Genomic DNA, 22,361 nt, shown 5'->3' with positions numbered 1-22,361 from the left:
CAGCCGGTCCTGGCACCATGGCATCAGAGTCAGACCGAGGCTCCTGCGGTGGAGGATTGGGTGCAGCGCTCCAAGGACACCTGGAGGGCTGTCGAAGAATCCCTGAAGCAAGCCGGAAGACGGCAGAAGAGGAGCACTGACCGCCACCGCAGTGAGGCCCCCATATTCGCACCGGGAGACAGGGTCTGGCTCTCAACCCGAAACCTGCCCCTCCGCTTGCCCTTCCGGAAGCTGGGTCCGCAGCGTGTAGGGCCCTTTAAAGTCCTGAGGAGAATAAACGAGGTGTGTTATAGATGAAAACTCCCTTCTTATTATCGTATTAACCCCTCGTTTCATGTGTCTCTCCTCAGGCCGGTGGTAGCTGGTCCCCTTCAAGAAGGTGAGGTGCCGGAGGTCCCTCCGCCCCCTCTAGACATCGAGGGGTCCCCGGCGTATACAGTACGCACCATTCTGGACTCAAGACGCCGGGTGGGGGGCCTACAGTACCTCGTGGACTGGGAGGGGTACGGTCCGGAGGAGAGGTGCTGGGTGCCGGTGGGGGACATACTGGATCCATCACTATTAGAGGATTTCCATCGCCTCCATCCGGATCGCCCCGTGCCTCGTCCTCCGGGTCAACCTCGAGGCCGGTGTCGGCGCGCTGCAGGAGCCGCGCGTCGGGGGGTACGTCCAAGCGTTACAGGCCGATTAATCGGTATCGGCTTTTTTTGGTCCTCCAATAGTCTGTATCGGCGTTGAAAAATCATAATCGGTCGACCTCTACTACCAATTGAGTGCATGTAAACTTCTGACCCACTGGGAATGTGATGAAAGAAATAAAAGCTGAAATAGATCATTCTCTATTATTCTGACATTTCACATTCTTAAAATAGTGGTGATCATAACCGACCCAAGACAGGGAATTTTTACTAGGATTAAATGTCATGAATTGTGAAAAACTGAGTTTACATACACCTTAGCCAAATACATTTAAACGTCCGACTTCAACTGTAAGTGCATATTAGCCACAAACACTCACAAGTGGAATGACTCGTGCCTAAGAGATCTGCTTAACTTTTTCATGTTTAATTCACTGTTGCCAATTCTGGTGTAATTTACAGTTAGGCCCTATATCTGGGTGGCTCTTAGATCAGTCACTCACCAAGCGAGAGAGAAAAAAAAAAATCTGTTTGAACAAGACCGATTCAAAACTGTTTGCAGATCGAGCACTTAAAGAATGTTGATAATGACCAGCCAATGATTAACTCGATGACAGCATAAGGTATTTGTCTCTGAAACGTGGCGGTCCATGTGCGTTTGGGGAGGCTAGAACGTCCACTTGTCACTAAACTGGACTACCAAGTTCAGGGGAGTTTGTGCTATGACAGTGAACCAATAACACTAGTGAGTGACGAGATTCACGTATGCCCTTGGCCTACTCAATATTCATCAACGTTGAGGGATAGTGGTCAATACTGAGGTGTGTTAGATCACTCAGAAGGAAAGGAATGGGCTGGGGAAGAACAGAACCTAACGTGGGTATACCGTCTGTGTACGGCAACTAACTCCATTACAAAAGGAGTTCCCTCTGTGGGACCAGTCATTTGGTTACATCCTGTGTGTTATGCAGACCAGACAAGAGACGTGAGTAAATGTCTGTTGTAGCGCATATGGCAAAACAAAAAGGGGTACGTTCCAGAACCTAAAATTAACCCCTGCCAAATGCAGGTAGATTTTGGCATTGGCAGGTAAGATGTCTATTTCACCAGCCACATTGGCGGGTGGTCAGGGCTCTACAGTACAAGCATTTCACTCGCATTTGCAAATAAAAATCTAGTTCAAAGTCAAGTATGAGCACATTTATAGTTACAATAAATGCTGCAGTTGCTGTTGTCAGTGTCGTTTCATGCCATAGCTGGTAGCTAATCACACAAAGCACAACGAATCACACACACACACGAAAAGGTATTTACCCCTTTCTAAAGGTCTCTACTTTTGCATCGAAATAAATTTAACTGAATGTGATCAGATCAAAACTTAATATTAGATAAACTCTACACGTATTTCATATTATGCAACACCCAATGCCTGTGTGAAAAAGTAATTGCCCCCTTGAACTCAATAACTGGTTGTGCCACCTTTAGCTGCAATGACTCCAACCAAGCGCTTCCAGTAGTTGTCGATCCATCTCCCACGTCACTGTGGAGGAATTTCAGCCCACTCTTCCATGTAGAACTGCTTAAACTTTGTGACTTGTGGGTTTTCAAGCATGAACTGCTTGTTTCGATTTCACATGACTGGGAATACAGATATGCATCCGCAGGTCACAGATACCTTAAAGAAATAGATGGGCATGGATCAGAAAACCAGTCAGTATCCGGTGACCACCATTTGCCTCATGCAGCATGACATCTCCTCCGCAGGCTGTAGATTGTGGCCTGTTGCTCCACTCCTCTTCAATCGCTGTGCAAAGTTGCAGAATCTTGGCAGGAACTGTAACACAAATTCGTACAGGTCGATCCAGAGCATCTCAAACACACTCAATAGGTGACATTGTCTGGTGATTATGCAGGCCATGGAAGAACTGGGACATTTTCAGATTCTAGGAATTGTGGACAGATGCTGAAACATGCTCATGGCGACGGATGAATGGCACGACAAAGGCCTCAGAATCTCATTACGGTATCTGTGCATTCAAAATGCCATGGATAAAATACAATTGTGCTCGTTGTCAGTAGCGTATGCCTGCCCATACCATCACCACACCATTGGGCACTCGGTTCACAACATTGACATCAGCAAACCGCACGCCCACCCGACGCCATACACGCCATCTGCCTGGTACAGTTGAAACCTGGATTAATCCGTCAATTGCACACTTCTCCAGTGTGCCAGTAGCCATCATAGGTGACCATTTGCCCGCTGAAGTCTGTTACGTGTTCGAACTGCAGTCATATCAAGACCCTGGTGAGGACGATGAGCACACAGATGAGCATTCCTGAGATGGTTTCTGACAGTTTGTGCAAACCCACAGTTTCATTAGCTGTCTGGTCTCAGACGATCCCGCAGGTCAAGAGGAGCCGGATGAGGAGGTCCTGGGCTGGCGTGGTTACACGTGGTCTGCGGTTGTGAGGCCGGTTGGACGTACTGCCAAATTATCTAAAACAACGTTGGAGGCAGCTTTTGTTAGAGAGATTAACATTAAATTCTCTAGCAACAGTTCTGGTGGACATTCCTGCAGTCAGCATGCCAATTGCAGACATCTGTGGCATTGTGTTGACAAAACTGCACATTTTAGAGTGGCCTTTTATTGTACCCAGCACAGGTTGCACCTGATCATGCTGTTTAAATCATCTTCTTGATATGCCACACCTGTCAGGATAGATTATATTGACAAAGGAGAAATGCTCACTAACAGTGATGGAAACAAATTTGTCCACAAAATGAGAGAAATAAGCTTTGTGTGTGCATTTCAGTTCACTTTACATGTTGGTTTATATTTTTGTTCAGTGTGTCCATATGTAGCCTGAGCAATGAAAAACAGCCTCAGTCCTTTATTCTTCTCCACCAAACTTTACAGTTGGCACTATGCAGTCGGGCAAGAAGTGTTCTCCTGGCATCCGCCAAACCCAGATTCGTCAAACGGACTGCCAGATGGTGAAGCGTGATTCATCACTCCAGAGAACGTCTCCACTGCTGCAGTGTCCTATGGTGGCAAGTTTTACACCACTCCAGCCGATGCTAGGCATTGTGCAGGGTGAGCTTAGGCTTGTGTACGGCTGCTCAGCCATGGAAACCCATTTCCTCAAGCTCCCAACAGACATTTGTGTTGACGTTGCTTCCAGAGGCAGTTTGGTACTCGGTAGTGAGTGTTGCAACCGAGAGCAGACGATTTCTGAGCTTGTTTGGCCTACCAATTCAGGGCTGAGCGGTTGTTGCTCCTAGACGTTTCTACTTCAGAATAACAGCACTTACAGTTGACTGGGGCAGCTCTAGCAGGGCAGAAATTTGACAAACTGACTTGTTGGAAAAAAAGTGGCATCCTATGAAGGTGCCACATTGAAAGCCACTGAGCTTTTCAGTAAGGATATTCTACTGCCAATGTTTCTCTATGGAGATCGCATGGCTGTGTGCTCGATTTTATACCTGTCAGCAACGGGTGTGGCTGAAATAGCCAAATCCACTAATTTGAAGGGGTGTCCACATACAGTACCAGTCAAAAGTTTGGAAACCTACTCATTCCAGGGGTTTTACTATTTTCTACATTGTAGAATAATAGTGAAGACATCAAATCTATGAAATAATACATAAATCATGTAGTAACCCCAAATAAAGTGTTCATTTAAAATACACTGCTCAAAAAAATAAAGGGAACACTTAAACAACACAATGTAACTCCAAGTCAATCACACTTCTGTGAAATCAAACTGTCCACTTAGGAAGCAGCACTAATTGACAATAAATTGCACATGCTGTTGTGCAAATGGAATAGACAACAGGTGGAAATTATGGGCAATTAGCAAGACACCCCCAATAAAGGAGTGGTTCTGCAGGTGGGGACCACAGACCACTTCTCAGTTCCTATGCTTCCTGGCTGATGTTTTGGTCACTTTTGAATGCTGGCGGTGCTTTCACTCTAGTGGTAGCATGAGACGGAGTCTACAACCCACACAAGTGGCTCAGGTAGTGCAGCTCATCCAGGATGGCACATCAATGTGAGCTGTGGCAAGAAGGTTTGCTGCGTCTGTCAGTGTAGTGTCCAGAGCATGGAGGCGCTACCAGGAGACAGGCCAGTACATCAGGAGACGTGGAGGAGGCCGTAGGAGGGCAACAACCCAGCAGCAGGACCGCTACCTCAGCCTTTGTGCAAGGAGGAGCAGGAGAAGCACTGCCAGAGCCCTGCAAAATGACCTCCAGCAGGCCAAAAATGTGCATGTGTCTGCTCAAACGGTCAGAAACAGACTCCATGAGGGTGGTATGAGGGCCCGACGTCCACAGGTGGGGGTTGTGCTTACAGCCCAACACCGTGCAGGACGTTTGGCATTTGCCAGAGAACACCAAGATTGGCAAATTCGCCACTGGTGCCCTGTGCTCTTCACAGATGAAAGCAGGTTCACACTGAGCACGTGACAGACGTGACAGAGTCTGGAGACGCCGTGGAGAACGTTCTGCTGCCTGCAACATCCTCCAGCATGACCGGTTTGGCGGTGGGTCGGTCATGGTGTGGGGTGGCATTTCTTTGGGGGGCCGCACAGCCCTCCATGTGCTCGCCAGAGGTAGCCTGACTGCCATTAGGTACCGAGATGAGATCCTCAGACCCCTTGTGAGACCATATGCTGGTGCGGTTGGCCCTGGGTTCCTCCTAATGCAAGACAATGCTAGACCTCATGTGGCTGGAGTGTGTCAGCAGTTCCTGCAAGAGGAAGGCATTGATGTATGGACTGGCCCGCCCGTTCCCCAGACCTGAATCCAATTGAGCACATCTGGGACATCATGTCTCGCTCCATCCACCAACGCCACGTTGCACCACAGACTGTCCAGGTGTTGGCGGATGCTTTAATCCAGGTCTGGGAGGAGATCCCTCAAGGGACCATCCGCCACCTCATCGGGAGCATGCCCAGGCGTTGTAGGGAGGTCATACAGGCACGTGGAGGCCACACACACTACTGAGCCTCATTTTGACTTGTTTTAAGGACATTACATCAAAGTTGGATCAGCCTGTAGTGTGGTTTTCCACTTTAATTTTGAGTGTGACTCCAAATCCAGACCTCCATGGGTTGATAAATTGGATTTCCATTGATTATTTGTGTGATTTTGTTGTCAGCACATTCAACTATGTAAAGAAAAAAGTATTTAATAAGATTATTTCTTTCATTCAGATCTAGGATGTGTTGTTTAAGTGTTCCCTTTATTTTTTTGAGCAGTATATTTTTTATATTTCATATTCTTCAAAGTAGCCACCCTTTGCCTTGATGACAGCTTTGCACACTCTTGGCATTCTCTCAACCAGCTTCATGACTGTGGCTCAGTTGGTAGAGCATGGTGTTTGCAACACCAGCATGGTGTGTGCAACGCCAGGGTTGTGGGTTCGATTCCCACGGGGATCCAGTAAAAAAAAAAATAATAATCCATGAAATGAAATGTATGCATTCACTACTTTAAGTCGCTCTGGATAAGAGTGTCTGCTAAATGACTAAAATGTAAATGTAGACACCTGGAATGCATTTCAATTAACAGGTGTGCCTTGTAAAAAGTTAATTTGTGGAATTTCTTTCCTTCTTAATGCATTTGAGTCAATCAGTTGTGTTGTGACAAGGTAGGGGTGGTATACAGAAGATAGCCATATTTGGTAAAAGACCAAGTCCTTATTATGGCAAAAACAGCTCAAAGAAGCAAAGAAACAGTTCATAATTACTTTAACCTCTCTGGGCTAGGTGGGACGCTTGTGTCCCACCTACTCAACAGCCAGTTGAATCCCGTGGCGCGTTATTCAAATACCTTAGAAATGCTATTACTTCAATTTCTCAAACATATTACTATTTTACACCATTTTAAAGACAAGACTCTCGTTAATCTAACCACACTGTCCGATTTCAAAAAGGCTTTACAACAAAAGCAAAACAGATTATGTCAGCAGAGTACCCAGCCATAAATAATCAGACACCCATTTTTCAAGCTAGCATATAATGTCACATAAACCCAAACCACAGCTAAATGCAGCACTAACCTTTGATGATCTTCGTCAGATGACAATCTTAGGACATTATGTTATACAATACATGCATGTCTGTTCAATCAAGTTCATATTTATATCAAAAACCAGCTTTTTACATTAGCAGGTGACTAGCATGTGACTAGCATTCCCACCGAACACTTCCGGTGAATTTACTAAATTACTCACGATAAACGTTCACAAAAAACATAACAATTATTTTAAGAATTATAGATACAGAACTCCTATATGCACTCGCTATGTCCGATTTTAAAATAGCTTTTCGGTGAAAGCACATTTTGCAATATTCTAAGTAGATAGCCCGGCATCACAGGGCTAGCTATTTAGACACCCAGCAAGTTTAGCACTCACCAAAGTCAGATTTACTATAAGAAAAATGTTATTACCTTTGCTGTTCTTCGTCAGAATGCACTCCTAGGACTTCTACTACAATAACAAATGTTGGTTTGGTCCCAAATAATCCATTGTTAAATCCAAATAGCGGCGTTTTGTTTGTGCGTTCAAGACACTATCCGAAAGGGTAAATAAGGGTGACGAGCACGACGCATTTCGTGACAAACAATTTCTAAATATTCCATTACCGTACTTTGAAGCATGTCAACCGCTGTTAAAAATCAATTTTTATGCCATTTTTCTCGTAAAAAAGCGATAATATTCCGACCGGGAAATCGTTTTTTTAATACAAAGAGAGCGAAAGTAAAAGCATGGGATCCCCTCATGCACGAGCCTCAGTCTGATGGCCCTCTGATAGAGCACTTGCCAAAAGCGCTAATGTGTTTCAGCCTGGGGCTGGAATTACATCATTCAGCTTTTTCCCGGGTTCTGAGAGCCTATGGGAGCCGTAGGAAGTGTCACGTTACAGCAAAGATCCTAAATGTTCAATAAACAGAGGCAAGAAGCCCAAGGAATGGTCAGAGAGGGTACTTCCTGTTTGGAATCTTCTCAGGTTTTTGCCTGCCATATGAGTTCTGTTATACTCACAGACACCATTCAAACAGTTTTAGAAACTTTAGGGTGTTTTCTATCCAAAGCTAATAATTATATGCATATTCTAGTTTCTGGGCAGGAGTAGTAACCAGATTAAATCGGGTACGTTTTTTATCCAGCCGTGCAAATACTGCCCCCCATTCCCAACAGGTTAAGACATGAAGGTCAGTCAGCACGGAAAAATAAGAACTGGTTGGAATATTATTGAAGTTCTAAGTTAAAAAGGCCCTAAAGATTGATGCTATACAACGTTTGACATGTTTGAACGAACGTAAATATAACTTTTTTTGACTTTTCGTCGTGACATTTTGGCCACGCTTCCTACACTTGGAGTAGCTTACTGAACGCGCAAACAACAAGGAGGTATTTGGACATAAATTATGGACTTTATCGAACAAAACAACATTTATTGTGGACCTGGGATTCCTTGAAGTGCCTTCTGATGAAGATCAAAGGTAAGTGAATATTTCTAATGCTATTTATGATTTTAGATGACTCCAAAATGGAGGGTATCTGTATTGCCTAGTGTATTTTTCTGAGCACAGTACTCAGATTATTGCAAAGTGTGCTTTCCCCGTGAAGCTTTTTTGAAATCTGTCACAGCGGTTGCATAAAGGAGATGTTCATCTATAATTCTTTGAATAACAGTTTAATATTTTATCAATGTTTATGATGAGTATTTTTGTAAATTGTTGTGCTGATTCACTGGCAGTATTGGAGGCAAAATATTTTCTGAATATCATGCGCCAATGTAAAAGGCTGTTTTTGGATATAAATATCTGTCAGCCACACCCATACCTGTCAGCCACACCCGTTGCTGACAGGTACTTGATCGAACAAAAAATGCATGTATTGCGTAACATGATGTCCTAGGAGTGTCATCTGATGAAGATTGTCAAAGGTTAGTCCATAATTTTAGCTGAATTTCTGGTATTTGTGACACCTGTCCTTGCTTGGAAAATGGCTGTGTGGTTTTTCTTGTGTTGGAACTGTCCTAACATAATCTAACTTTATGCTTTCGCCGTAAAGCCTTTTTGAAAATCGGACAACGTGGTTAGATTAAGGAGATGTGTATCTTTAAAATGGTGTAAAATAGTCATATGTTTGAGAACTTTGAATTGACATTTTGTGGTTTTGAATTTGGCGCTCTGATTTTTCACTGGCTGTTGAATAGTGTGAACCGTGGGTGTGACGCCCAAGAGAGGTTAATCCAGTCGCTGTGTCAGATTTCAAAAAGGCTTTATGGAGAAAGCAAACCATGCGATTATCTGAGGACAGCGCCCCGCATACAAAACCATGAGATATTTCAACCAGGCAGGTGTGCCACAAAAGTCAGAAATAGCGATATAATTAATGCCTTACCTTTGAAGATCATCTTCTGTTGGCACTCCAAAATGTCCCAGAAACATCACAAATGGTCCTTTTGTTCGATAATGTCCTTCTTTATGTGACAAAATTGTACATTTATTTGGCTCGTTTGATTCAGAAATACACCGGTTTCAACTCACCCAACATGCCTACAAAGTATCTAATAAGTTACCTGTAAACTTGGTCCAAACATTTCAAACAGCGTTCCTAACCCAACCTCAGGTACCCTAAAACGTAAATAATCCATAAAATTTCATACAGAATAAACTGTTTCTAATACCAGATAAAAACAACATGGAGTGAGCTCCTGGTCACACGCACCAAAACAGTAGAGTCCACCTGGAGTGACACTTACAATGAATAGCACTACGTTTTCATTTCTCAAAAGAAAAACATTGAACAATTTCTAAAGACTGTTGACATCTAGTGGAAGCCATAGGAACAGCAACCAGGTTCCTTATAAAAAGGGCATCCCATAGAAATCTATAGGAAAATCGTATGACATCAATTTTTGTTTTATTCCCTGGATGGTATGTCCTTGGGGTTTTGCCTGCTGTTCTGTTATACTCACAGACAATATTTTAAACAGTTTTAGAAACTTGTGTTTTCTATCCAAATATACCAATTATATGCATATCTTAGCTTCTGGGCCTGGGTAACAGGCAGTTTACTTTGGGCACGCGTTTCATCCGGATGTCAAAATACTGCCCCCTACCCCAGAGAGGTTAAGAACAAATTCTTATTTACATTGACGACCTACCCCAGCCAAACCCGGGCCAATTGTGCACCGCCCTATGGGACTCCCAATCACGTCCGGATGTGATGCAGCCTGGATTCGAACCAGGTACTGCAGTGACACCTCTTGCGTTGAGCGGCTCAAGTGCCCTTGTTGCAACCTTAACCTCCTGACCTTAAAACGGACAGCTGAACATGTTTGCCTCACCTGTGATATTTTAGTTAAAAGACAGGTTACAAAAAATATTTAAAATTGAGCAATGTACCACATCACTTCTTACTAGTAATACATTTATTGTTTTAAAAACATTACAAGCATGCTCATCTGGGGTTTTTTTTGGTAAAAAGACCTAAGTGGCTGGTAGAGAGAGAGATGTGTGTGTGTGTATATATATATATATATATATATATATATATATATATACACACACACATATATAAAAAAAAATGTATCTACCTGATGGACCAAAAAGTTAGTTTCAGGCCCTGGTACTTTCTCTTTGAACAGCTGAATAGTCTCAGCGTGATTGAGTGCTTGGGGATGTTTGTCGATGCCTTCTTATGTCGCCATTCAGACTGACTGGAGGTTTGTTTATGGTGGAAAGGGGGAGGGGCCAGGATAAATGACAGACAGCACAGCTGAGGGAGGCCAAGCCCAGAATTCAACTATCATCACAGATGACAAGATCAATCTAATTAAATTTAGCTGCGGCACAGGCTTTATGAGAATGCGCGCACACACCACACAGTAGGCCTAACAAGCATTCAAGTTCATATGACAAACTAGATGAAAGTTGTTGTTTACTCCAGTAAAGCGATGATGCCTAATGTGGCACTGGTACACAACGCTGCAGGAACGAACATTGGTGCTTGGTAATGAGCTCCCACAATGCATCTGTTACTTCCTAACGAGCAACACGTCTCATGAAAGTAAAACACAAATACAATGATATGGGACTAAGTTGTAAATGTGATTTTATACCAATAAACAAACTGCAATTGATTCCATAACATGTTAGCGCTCCACTTCATATTAAACAAAGTTACAGCTGCTGCAAATAAAAAAGACAAATTGATTGTATACCCATTTGTAAGTGTGTGTGAATGTGGAGGGGGATGTTCATTCATTGATCTAAAATCAGTTTATTCCCATAAAAGGGTCCGGAGGAGGGTGGCTTGAAACATTGATTTTGTGTACTTGGATGGGGACAGTAAAACTCCAAAGAAAGTACCCACTATTATGCTTCTTCCTTTTAATGTCAACCTTGTGCATTGAAGTTAATACACAACACTCATTCAATGGTACAGTTGTGCACACTGCTAACCAAACTATACTGAAAAAATATATAAAAACGCAACATGTAAAGTGTTGGTTCCATGTTTCATGAGTTGAAATAAACAGAAATGTTCCATTCACACAAAAACCTTATTTCTCTCAAATGTTGCACAGAAATGTGTTTATATCCCTGTTAGTGAGAATTTCTCTTTGGCAAGATAATCCATCCACCTGACAGGTGTGGCATATCAAGAAGCTGATTAAATAAACAGCATGATCATTACACAGGTGCACCTTGTGCTGGCGACAATAAAAGGCTACTAAAATGTGCAGTTTTGTCACAACGCCACAGATGTGTGCTGACTGTAGGAATGTCCACCAGAGCTGTTGCCCAGATAGTTGAATGTTAATTTCTCTACCATAAACTGCTTCCAACTTCGTTTTTGCAAATTTGCAGTACATCCAACCAGCCTCACAACCGCAAACCACATGTAAGTATGCTACCCCCAGGACCTCCACATCTGGTTTCTTCACCCGAGGGATCCTCTGGGACCAGCCACACAGACAGCTGATGAAATTGATGAGTATTTCTGTCTGTAATAAAACCCTTTTGTGGGGAAAAACCCATTCTGATTGGCTGGGCTTTGCTCCCCAGTGGGTGGGCCAGGCTCCCAAGTGGTTGGGCCTATGCCCCCCCAAGCCCACCCATGGCTGCACCCCTGCCCTGTCATGTGAAATCCATAGATTAGGGACTAATTAGCTGCACCATAGAAAGCATCCTGACTGGTTGCATCACTGCCTGGTATGGCAACTGCTCAGGCCTCCGACCGCAAGACACTACAGAGGGTAGTGCGTGCGGCCAAGTACGTCACCGGGGCCCACCTTTGTGCCATCCAGGACCTCTATACCAGGCAGTGTCAGCAGAAGGCCCTAAAAATGGTCAAAGACTCCAGCCACCCTAGTCGTATACTGTTCTCTCTGCTACCGCACTGCAAGCCAAAAAGCTTCTTAATAGCTTCTACCCCCAAGCCATAAGACTCCTGAACAGCTAATCAAATAAATAGCTACCCAGACTATTTGCATTGTCCACCCCTCTTTTACACAGGTGCTACTCTCTGTTTATTATCTATGCATAGTCACTTCACCCCTACCTACATGTACATATTACCTTGACTAACCTGTGCCCCAGTACCGGTAGCTCCTCTATATAGCCTCCCTACTGTTATTTTACTGCTGTTCTTAAATAATTTTTTACTTATCACTTATTTTTTTTGAAACTGCATTGCTGTTTAAGGACTTATAAGTATTTCACTGTAAGACCTGATGTAGTTCTACTCATTCTATTTCTATGTTGTTGCCACTTAATCCAGTGGTGGCGATACAGTGACCCAGTTCTGTCAGTGGAGTTGAACTCTGCGTTATCTGGGCGTAAATAGCTGTGCAACAGAGCGACAGTGCACCGTTCCAGACAGGGCAGACACTCAAAACTAATAAAGCTATAGAAGATAAATGATCAGTAGAACACCTCACAGCAACAAAAAAATGTATTAATAAACAAACCAGGAAGTGATATAAAAATGGAGCTCAAACCAATTGAGGAAAAAGGTCACGGTTTAAAAAAGTAATAAAGTGACACTGTCTAACAAATGTATCAGTAGCTTCACATAGGCTACTGGTTTTATCATCATAATGTCCAAACTTATCCCTGGTGGTCAATGTGCCATATAAAACAGCTGATGGAGGTGGGCTACATCAACATACACATTTTAGAAAGTAGCAAGACAATTGCAAAACCAGCTGCAATGCAGCAGAAACGCATACGGATCATTCACTTAGTGCATTTAAAATATGTTCCATTAATGTCAAGATTTAAATTGACCACATCCCTAGGAGTGTTTCATGTGATGGCTGGGGTAAATACCAGGGTGTAGGGTAGCTAGTAATGTTACATGGGGCAGTTTGGCCAAGGGCTGCATTCCCCAAAGTGCAAGGGGATGGTTTTAGTATGTGACATCTCGCTAGCATCTGCCCACCCACCTCTCAGAGTAGGGATATAAGGAGTACCTTTAACCTATACAATATGAATCTAGGCAACCTTTAAAGTGAGACCTAAAAAGCAAAAAAAGGACATGACATTTTAAAATGAACTGTATCTCGGATATGAAGAGACAACGGGGTCATTCCTTCATTGGACCACTGCATCACTTTGGAGATAATAAATGTGGACAGAATGCATGGGTATAAAGTCCCAGCTAAATGCCGAGACGAATACAGGGAAAAGACTGCACTCTTTTTATTAAATAAATATAATTTATCGGGATGCTAAACGTTCTCAGTGTAAAATTAAAACGACTAAACCCAGATATAATGTATGTTAAAAAAAATGTCATTTTTTACATACCTTTGATAACTAACGATCACCAAAATAAAAACTAGACAGTCAGGAGAATCAAATTCTAAAAATCTCACGGCATGGGGTCCCCATTGATTGTGTTACGTTTGAGTCACTCAAATAGTGTAATAACACAGGATAAGCCATGGCAAAATGTGTAGAATTGCAGGAAATTAGCTTTAAAACTGCATTTCTCTCAGCCACATGGCAAAACATGTAGAATTGCAGGAAATTAACTTTAAATATCAACATTGTCTCTGCGGCCAAGAGAGAGGCTAAAATTTCAGTCAGTGACAGCTCCATTAGCCACGCTCCCACTACAAAGCCAACTTTGCCACCGCTGCTGAAAAAAATACCAGGGAAAATAATGCAGGGAGAATGGCTGAATTAGTGAGGGTTTGAACTGGCTGCCATAGTGGTGTGGCCAGTTTGCCATCATCTCTCCAGTGATTTGAATTGGCAATAGATTATGCTTTTTTGTTTACGTTGCCGGTAAGCCTACTTTCTAAGCACCCTGGGAAGCCAATCACTTATTTTTGGTGGCAACATAGTATGGGGAAGAAGCTCCCTCCAATTGTAAACACCAACTATGAACATAATAAATTCAATATAATGAGCAAAAATGTATAAGTGTGTGCAACTTTGCCCTTTGTTCACTGTCCAATGTGCTAGCTACAGGTTGATGCTGGGATGCACAACCTAGCTACGAAGGGACCCATCCACAGAGGGTCAATGAAAACTGTCAACAAACCAACATAAGCCACACGGCTAAAGGGGTCAATCAAAACCTGCTAACGAATTGCACGTAATTTCGTTCGATAGATGTTTTAATTGAGCTCACCACATAGCTAGATTTCGGTGTCACTACTCCCTGTCCCGCCATCTTGGACCGGCCCAAGCAGCCATTACTAGCTAGCTATCCAAACAGCTAGCACGTTTAGCTAACGTTAGTAAGCAGCCATTGGAACATAGCGAAAGCCCGTCTCGAGCCCTTCACAATCAACACCAACTCCGGGGCACGAGAACGACTCAAATCCATGCATACATTTTGCACGAGCCAGATACACAGTGCAGCAAGCAAACACACTTTCCTGGCACCATGGGAAGTCTACTCCATGATAGAACGTTAAATCGCCATTAAAACAACGTAGCTTTCCTAAACGTTAGCTAGTTCTCTGACCAAGTAAGGTCACTTTATCATACTCGGTAGATTTGGCTAACTGACTACAAAACGTTACCTAACGCTTATATCACAGTAATGATGTTATCTGTAAAAAGCCATATTCTATATGTCCCTGACCACTGAATCTCTAGCTAGTTAACATTCAGAATGAACTGGCCAACTCCAGAGTCCAACGCACGTTCCACAAGCTAGTTAACGTTATCAAACAAGCAGGGGACTAGCCAGACATTTGCTAGCAGGCTAAATTAAAAAAGGTTCGCATGTGGTGGTTCGTCTTATCAATATAAATGACTAGCAAGTATGTACTTGAGATGTTATATTACACAGCCAGCTGGCTAACGTTAATTAGCTAGCTTCTTCAGCCACCAGGCTTGTTAGCCATTTCTACTGCACCCAATACAATCCAGCTTGGCAGAAACATTTGATATGGCAAGCCTTTGTGACTAACAAATAGCTAAGTTGACGAGTTACATAAATGCAAGGCCACCCCAATAACAACGAAAATAGCCAGTTGGGTTACTAAACTGTGTTTATGCAATGGAAAAGCCGTTAATTTTCACTATTGGATTAGCTAGCGAGGGAGAGAAGTAGGGTAGGAACGCTGCGTAGACGCAGGGTCGCTCTGCACACATCGTGTGATGGGTGTATGGTTAACCAGAGTCCGTGCTCTCACCTGAGAGTGGACTGGCTATGTTAGTTAGTTTAACATAGCTACACGTATTACTATGTGGGCAAGAATGTAGAAGGTGCAAGTGTAGTGGTTCAAGGACCGGCAGTTCCTGTGTGTTTGCAACTTAGCGAGCTACCTTCAACAGTAAGGCCTTCGTTCTGGCGCCATCTTCATGAAGCCTCTGAAATCCAAACAGTGAGCTGCAAGCAAGAAGACAACACAGGCGGTTCAGTATCACTTGCACTGGCGTGCAAATGGATTTAACGTATAAAAACGGCAAACGCGTGTACAGAATAGTAAGAATACACCAGAGGTGTGTGCAGGGCTTTGACTCCGACCTGTCAATTCCGACTAAGCTGTCCCTCTCTTGGGCTGTCAGCGTCGGAAAGTCCTCCTCGGTTTCACTGGCTTTTCCCGCCGCCATTTTCTTTTCCTCATCACCACCAGAAGCCGAGCCGAGACTCCGAGCAGCAGCGCAGGCAGCAACAGCGAGCGAGACTCCGCACGATTGCATGGAATCGCGACGAGAGGGCGAACGAAATACTCCACCAAATCAAAGAAGGAAAACTAAAAATGTATTAAGATAGAATAAACTTTTCTCCACGATCAAAACGCAATTCAAAATGGTAAATCCTTTCAGGAAAACAAGTACCCCTCCAAAAAGTATTCGCGTCACATTTTTAGGCACCGTTTATGCAACTAATCAAATGTAATGCATGAAGTTCAAGTCTTGTAGTTTGAAAAGAGTATTATTTGACCATAAAATTCCCCACAGCCACCAGCTTAAAGTTGTTATAATTGTGTCACACAAGCAAGCGAACCCACGCGCCGCCGTAGTCACGCCTCTCCTACCTCTTCAGCCAATAGATATGTCTGAATATCAGCATATGACATGAAGTTTTTTTTACCCATCTTCATTTATCTTTTTACAAACCACAGAAATCAATTATACATGTTCATTATTTTCTCAAAAGCAATAATGGTTATATTGTATAGGTATTCAAATTGATTGATTTGTTTTGCAAAGTGCATAAATAACAATGTTAAATAGCTACATTCAGACTGTCATATTACTAAATACATTTAAGAGTGACAACTGAGATATTTGTGCAAATACTTGATACCAGTATTATTTGTTGTTGATGGGTAAGCATGTCTAAATAAAACCTTGCAATGATGTGTGGAGGTAAAAATTCTCATTAGGACTGTGTAACTACTCAAATTTCTCACCTTGCAACGTTCACATCATTACATTTAACCCATCATCATAATAATCATCATCCTTGCCCTAGGCCCCACATTCCTATACGTTTTTGTGGTTGATACCAATTTGATCTGTTTGCATTTTTTAAAATGTACGAGCTAGTTCTACTGTATTTATGTACAGTATATCTACTGTGTTATGAATTACATTCTCACTTTTGTACATGTCTTGAACATGAAATGAATAGCAATCATTCTTGTTGGTGTTTTTTCACCCCACCTTTGTTAGACAAGACATATCCATCCAATGTAAAATCCTCAAATCTAATTATCCAAATTGCTTTTTTGATGTATCATAAAACCCTTTGAACATATTACTTTATAAAATCTTACTATTTATTTTGATATCAATTGATTATATATAAGTTACAGTATTTGATGTAGATTTGAATTACATTCAAATCAATTTAAATGTTCAAGGCATAAAGTTATAGCTATTTTGGGCAGAAATTGAATCTAATATGAGGGAAATCGAATCCTATTTAGTATGGAACATTTTTATGCTTCCAAATGAAATTGTCAACATTCTGCAACATTTCAAAGAAAGAGCAAAGTGTTAAAATACTGATGTGGCAAAGCATCATTCTGTAGGCGGGGCCAGCAGAGGTTTATAAAGCTCAGGGGCGGGGCTTGCATACAGTAGTCAACATCCTGATGTAATTTTCTCCAAAATGGCGGATCGCAAAGAAGGTTGGTGCTAGCCCATCTTTATGGATAAAATAATCTCGAATTATAGCAACTAATCAGTTATACTATATATTCCAATATCAAGAAAGCTAAACACTCAAATATTGCTGTTCGTACAGCTGCGGCTTTTGACAGGGAGACTTTACTGACTAGATGGCTAGTTTTGTTGCTAGCAATTTAGCCTAATTTCTAAACAATGGCATGCAATCGCCCATCGACCCAAATACCAGCCATTGGCATTGTGAACCTATTTGTTTTTGTCACCCATGGCTCCTATTCCGACTACTGTAACGTTATCGCAGATATACACTTTATAGTAATGACGTGAACGTGATTACCAACTAAACAAGTATTCCAGTCATGTTTTAAATCAATATTCAATGAATTCTATCAATACTCCTATGAAGTTACAGCAAAGATTTAGATGCATGCATTGGAACTGTTTCTTGACTGTGAGGTAATTGGACTGAATTTGGACCTGAAACCTGCCCAAGGTTGCCTAGATGATAGAAAGTGAAAGCAAAACAGTTTAAATTATTTGTATGTCTTTCCTTCATCCCAGATGACATCTTATCAGAAAAGGATGAGCCGGAGAGCGAGGATGAGACCTATGAGGTGGTGGACCTGACAGAGTACGCCCGGAGGCACCAATGGTGGAGCATGGTGTTTGGGAATAACTCTGGTCCCCTCGCAGAGAAATACTCTGTGACCACGCAGATCGTGATGGGAGGGGTCACTGGCTGGTATGCAACCCAAAGCAAAGGTGTATTGGCTAAATATGCTTATTATACAAATGTTTGGATCTTTGGCCCCTAGGAAACACATCAACACATTTCAGTGATGAAATGCATGGTATGAGTCGGTGATGTAGTCAAGTCACTAAACCTTGAGTCCCAAGTCCCTAGTGTTCCAGTCCGAGTCCTTTATTGTCGCGCCACAAGTCCCTTGGTAGTGCTAAAAGCTGTGGTCCAACCATTTTAAAAATTAAAATTCTCTTCAACTGTTGGCACATTTTAAGGATATCTCTAACATTTGCTGTTGTTGTTAGTAGGCCCCCTATTTTAAATGATGCATCAGAGAGATTTTCTGACAACAAAGTCACTTCTGGCCCAGTCCGAGTTGAGCCATGAAAATTGTGACTTGAGTCCGAGTCAAGTCTGAGTCCTGGACTCGAGTACTACAATACTGCTATCAGTCACTCCTCTCTCTCACATTCAGGTGTGCAGGATACTTGTTCCAGAGAGTAGGGAAGATAGCTGCTACTGCCATAGGTGGAGGGTTCCTGTTGTTACAGGTAAGAGATGCATCATATTTGTATAGAGTCAACGCTGGGTACTTATATAATACACATCTCTATTCCATTTTTTTAATTTATTTAACCAGGCAAGTCCGTTAAGAACAAATTCTTATTTACAATGACGGCCTACCCCGTCCAAACCCTAATCCGGAAGACCCTGGGCCAATTGTGCGCTGCCCTATGGGACTCCCAATCACTGCCGGTTGTGATACAGCCTGGAATCGAACCAGGGTCTATAGTGACGCCTCTAGCACTGAGATGCAGTGCCTTAGTTCACATCAACTAAGGCGCCACTCGGGAGCACCAATGAGATCACATGTAACAACGTGAACGGAGTGCCACTTCAAATGCAACCCAACAATCCCCACTCATTTTCCTTTCTGCACCTTCTCCTGCAGATAGCGAATCACAGTGGCTACGTGCAGGTGGACTGGAAGAAAGTGGAGAAGGACGTGAACAAAGCAAAGAAACACCTGAAGAAGAGAACCAAGCAAGCAGCCCCTGAAATTAACTCCTTCTTCGAGGAGGTAAAGGTATTAATAACACTGCCTGACTTTCCTAATAGTAACTCTATGGTAGGCTATTGTGCCTATAGTATTGTGTGATTCTAAAAGGTGAACATGTTTGAGATGTGTGCGTGCTCATTGGTCCTTTATCTAACAGTTAATTTATTCCGTGAGACCAACACCAGTACCTGGGTGTGGGAGCTGCTTTTTGATTTAATTGGATTTCTAGTCTGCTTGAATCTCAATGCCTTGCATTGCATGTACTTATGAGAAAAAAGGTATACTTAATTATCATATTTGGGGGAAATATATAAGTTCATAAATACCTGAGTCACCCGCAGCCATTTGATGGACTAATAATGCAGCAACACCGCCCTCTAGCGATCTCACACTGTAAAAGCACATTCCTGGATTTATCACAAGCAGAAACTAAAGTATACCCTGCGTATGAGATTCTTATTTTTCCATCTATTATCACTTATAACCCTTCAGTTATTGGAGAGGACCTCTCACAGTGTGCATGTTTTCTCTCCTCCTTCCTCTCTCTGCAGGCCACAGAGTTTGTCAAGAAGAACATTGTCCTGTCCAGCGGGTTTGTGGGTGGATTCCTCCTGGGCTTGGCCTCCTAAGGGCGTCGGGGCCAATTCACGACTGAGGAAGTCGTTACATAGGAAGAAGGAAGCTGTCATTACTGTGAACTGAGTCGCCACACGGGATGTTGTCATTAACTGTGAATCGTTGTCTTTCTCCCAGCACGGAACTAGTCATGGGTTTGGGAGGAGGCTGAACATGTGAAGCTGCCACTTTATGCCCTCCTGGGTGCTCTCTTCCATTACTGCCCAACTGATCTGAGTCTAGCTTGTCCACCCTCTTTTTATTTTATTTATCTGGTGGTTTCTGATCCAGGATCAGTTGTTTGGGCCGGTTGTATATGGAATTTTTATACTTCATATTCATAATCAGCACTACCCCCAACATCAATGTATGTGAAAATGTCACGTTTCTATGTTTTGAATCAGCTATATATATATATTCATTCATTCACCGTCATATGGTGTGCATCATGTGATTTTAATCGATTAGTGAGCAATGCCTCTACTCATAATTGGTTGAAATCACGATGCACACCAGATGATGCCATTAGAAAAATTAATTTTGACTTCAAAACATAGAAACAAGGCATTTTCACATACGTTGATGTTAGGGTAGTGCTGGAGATGATGAATACGATGTTAGAAATGTCCCTTTAAGTGCACAACGCGACACCTCTTGATATACTACTAATATACTGTACCACACACTGGACATAGGATTACTCGGCCCCTGTCTATCTGGTGCCCTCTTTTACCTGGAAGAGCAGGTCTAGGATCAGGAATGTGTCCCAAATGGCACCAATTGCCCATAGGGCTCGAGGTCAAATGTAGTGCACTATGTAGGAAATAGGGTGCCATTTGGGACACATCCCAGCTCTCCCTACACTCAGACCAAAGTTTTACCACCCTGTGCTATTCAACAAAATGTGTCTGCAGACCTGTTGTTACGGGGTTAATATACCAACACCTGATCACTGCACCTTTGCTGGCTAATGTACTGTAGGTATATCAGTGTGCAGGTTAGCGTTTTTCATCATGAATCTTGTTCTGGAGGCAGCTCTGCAGAGTGGTCACTAGCTGGCACAGCCACAAAATCTGATTTTAAATCTAACTGTAACCACACTGTTAACCCTAATGCCTAACCTTAAAATTAGACCAAAAAGTTAAATGTAGTTTTCATTAATTTTTACAATATAGCCAATTTTGACTTTGCAGCTGGCCCATCTAGCGGATTCGCTTAGTTCTGCCTCCAGGACAAGACTCATACCAATAAATGTGAACCTGCTATCGGTGTAGTAATAGGAAAACATGAGATTTAGTCATGTGTAGAATATACTATCAATTTTATAGATAGAAGGAAATGCACAGTATAAAGTCAGTGTTCAGTTGCTTATGAGTTGCTCCATATTGTGTCTTTAACTATTTAAATATTACGTGTCAGGAGTATGATTTTCCATATGTTTCTGTACTTCACCAAGTGCACATTAACTTCTTACTGCCGTTAACCTCCATTTTTTATGTTCTGACTTCCTGAATGCTGTTATGAAATCTTGATAACCAACCAACCATAACTATGAATTTGTCTTATGTTTCTGTTTTGTCAAATAAAGTTGCCTGATTTTTGTTGGTTAGCAATGTTAACAGTTGTGTGTGTGGTCACTGGACTGCATGGCAGACATGCATACAATCAGGGCTTGGTGTGTACACACTGAGTGGATTAAGAGTCTATCTTGACGTGTTTAACTTCTCAACAATATACTTATTTTGATTATTAAAGCCAGCATGACTTTTCAGATTTCAGTAGCTCTATGGCTGCCTTTACACAGGAAACCCGACTCTGATCTTTTGCCAAATTATTGGTCTTATGGCTGATCAGGTCAGATTTTTTGCCAGTAATTTCGGCAAAAGATCAGAATTGTGCTGCCTGTGTAAATGTAGTCTATGAGTTCCGGTAATGCAAATGTCCAGATTTTATGATGTGAATAGAAATGGATGCTTCCTTGCGTCAGCATGGAGGATGGGTTTGTAATAACTACCATGCATGTCACAGCAACAATGAATGAGCTTTGTCACAATACTAAGATATTTCACCACTGTGTCTGTGCATTCATCTACATTGTGAAATCTGCTTTTGAAAGGTACTGCATGTACAAAGAGACAAAGGAAGATACTTTCCAAATCAATCTGAAATAAGGACCAATTGTCAATTTTTTTGTGTTTAGTTTACCTCTGTCACGGAGTACAATATCAATTAATTAATCAATTAAAGTTTTTTTGGTTTATATTAAATGCACATTGAATTGGGGTTTAGTCCTGATAGGCTTTCTGTAGCTAGAGGTTTGGTTCCGGGATTTATGAAGTACTCTTTGTCAATTGACTTGACAAAAAACCTTCTTTCAAATAAAATTGTATTGATTTATTGTAATTTCATAATGTCCTGTCAGAGGCATATTGATTTGTGTAAATAATGACTCTTGAATGTCTATTGAGCTGAATGAAGCTGAAAAACAGAGGCAGCCATGATGTTACCTCACCAGAGTGCCTCTCTCTGCCCTATGTTACTGTAGCTGCCAGCACCACACTACCACTGGTCCCTCCCTGTTGCTATGGAAACTGCTCTTTTTCTCTTTCTCTCTTCCGCTTGCTCTCTTGTGGTGTGGTGAGGCCTTCTCTCTTTTCCACTCTCTTTCTC

General features: G+C 42.3%; 1 protein-coding gene and 1 pseudogene across 2 annotated transcripts; one reads left to right on the top strand and one right to left on the bottom strand.

Annotated features, from left to right (window-relative positions):
* The window catches only part of LOC115179790 (lysine-specific demethylase 6A-like), a 55,993-nt pseudogene extending 39,829 nt beyond the window's left edge, over positions 1-16,164 (bottom strand).
* A 1,006-nt stretch (positions 16,165-17,170) lies between these two features.
* LOC115179162 (FUN14 domain-containing protein 1) lies at positions 17,171-22,094 on the top strand. Of its 2 annotated transcripts, none has more exons than XM_029740501.1 (5): positions 17,171-17,276; positions 17,836-18,016; positions 18,492-18,567; positions 18,969-19,097; positions 19,628-22,094. In XM_029740501.1, exons 1-5 carry the CDS (start codon positions 17,258-17,260, stop codon positions 19,703-19,705), a joined length of 483 nt encoding a protein of 160 aa, XP_029596361.1. In that variant the 5' UTR covers positions 17,171-17,257; the 3' UTR covers positions 19,706-22,094. The 2 variants fall into 2 exon arrangements, with proteins under 2 accessions (XP_029596361.1, XP_029596360.1); XM_029740500.1 differs by having other exon boundaries at positions 18,969-19,103.
* The last annotated feature ends 267 nt before the right edge of the window (positions 22,095-22,361 follow it).

The sequence above is a fragment of the Salmo trutta genome, chromosome 39 (genome assembly GCF_901001165.1).
Source record: "Salmo trutta chromosome 39, fSalTru1.1, whole genome shotgun sequence".
In the NCBI taxonomy this organism is placed as follows: Eukaryota; Metazoa; Chordata; class Actinopteri; order Salmoniformes; family Salmonidae; genus Salmo; species Salmo trutta.
This window is presented reverse-complemented; position numbering and strand designations above follow the sequence as displayed.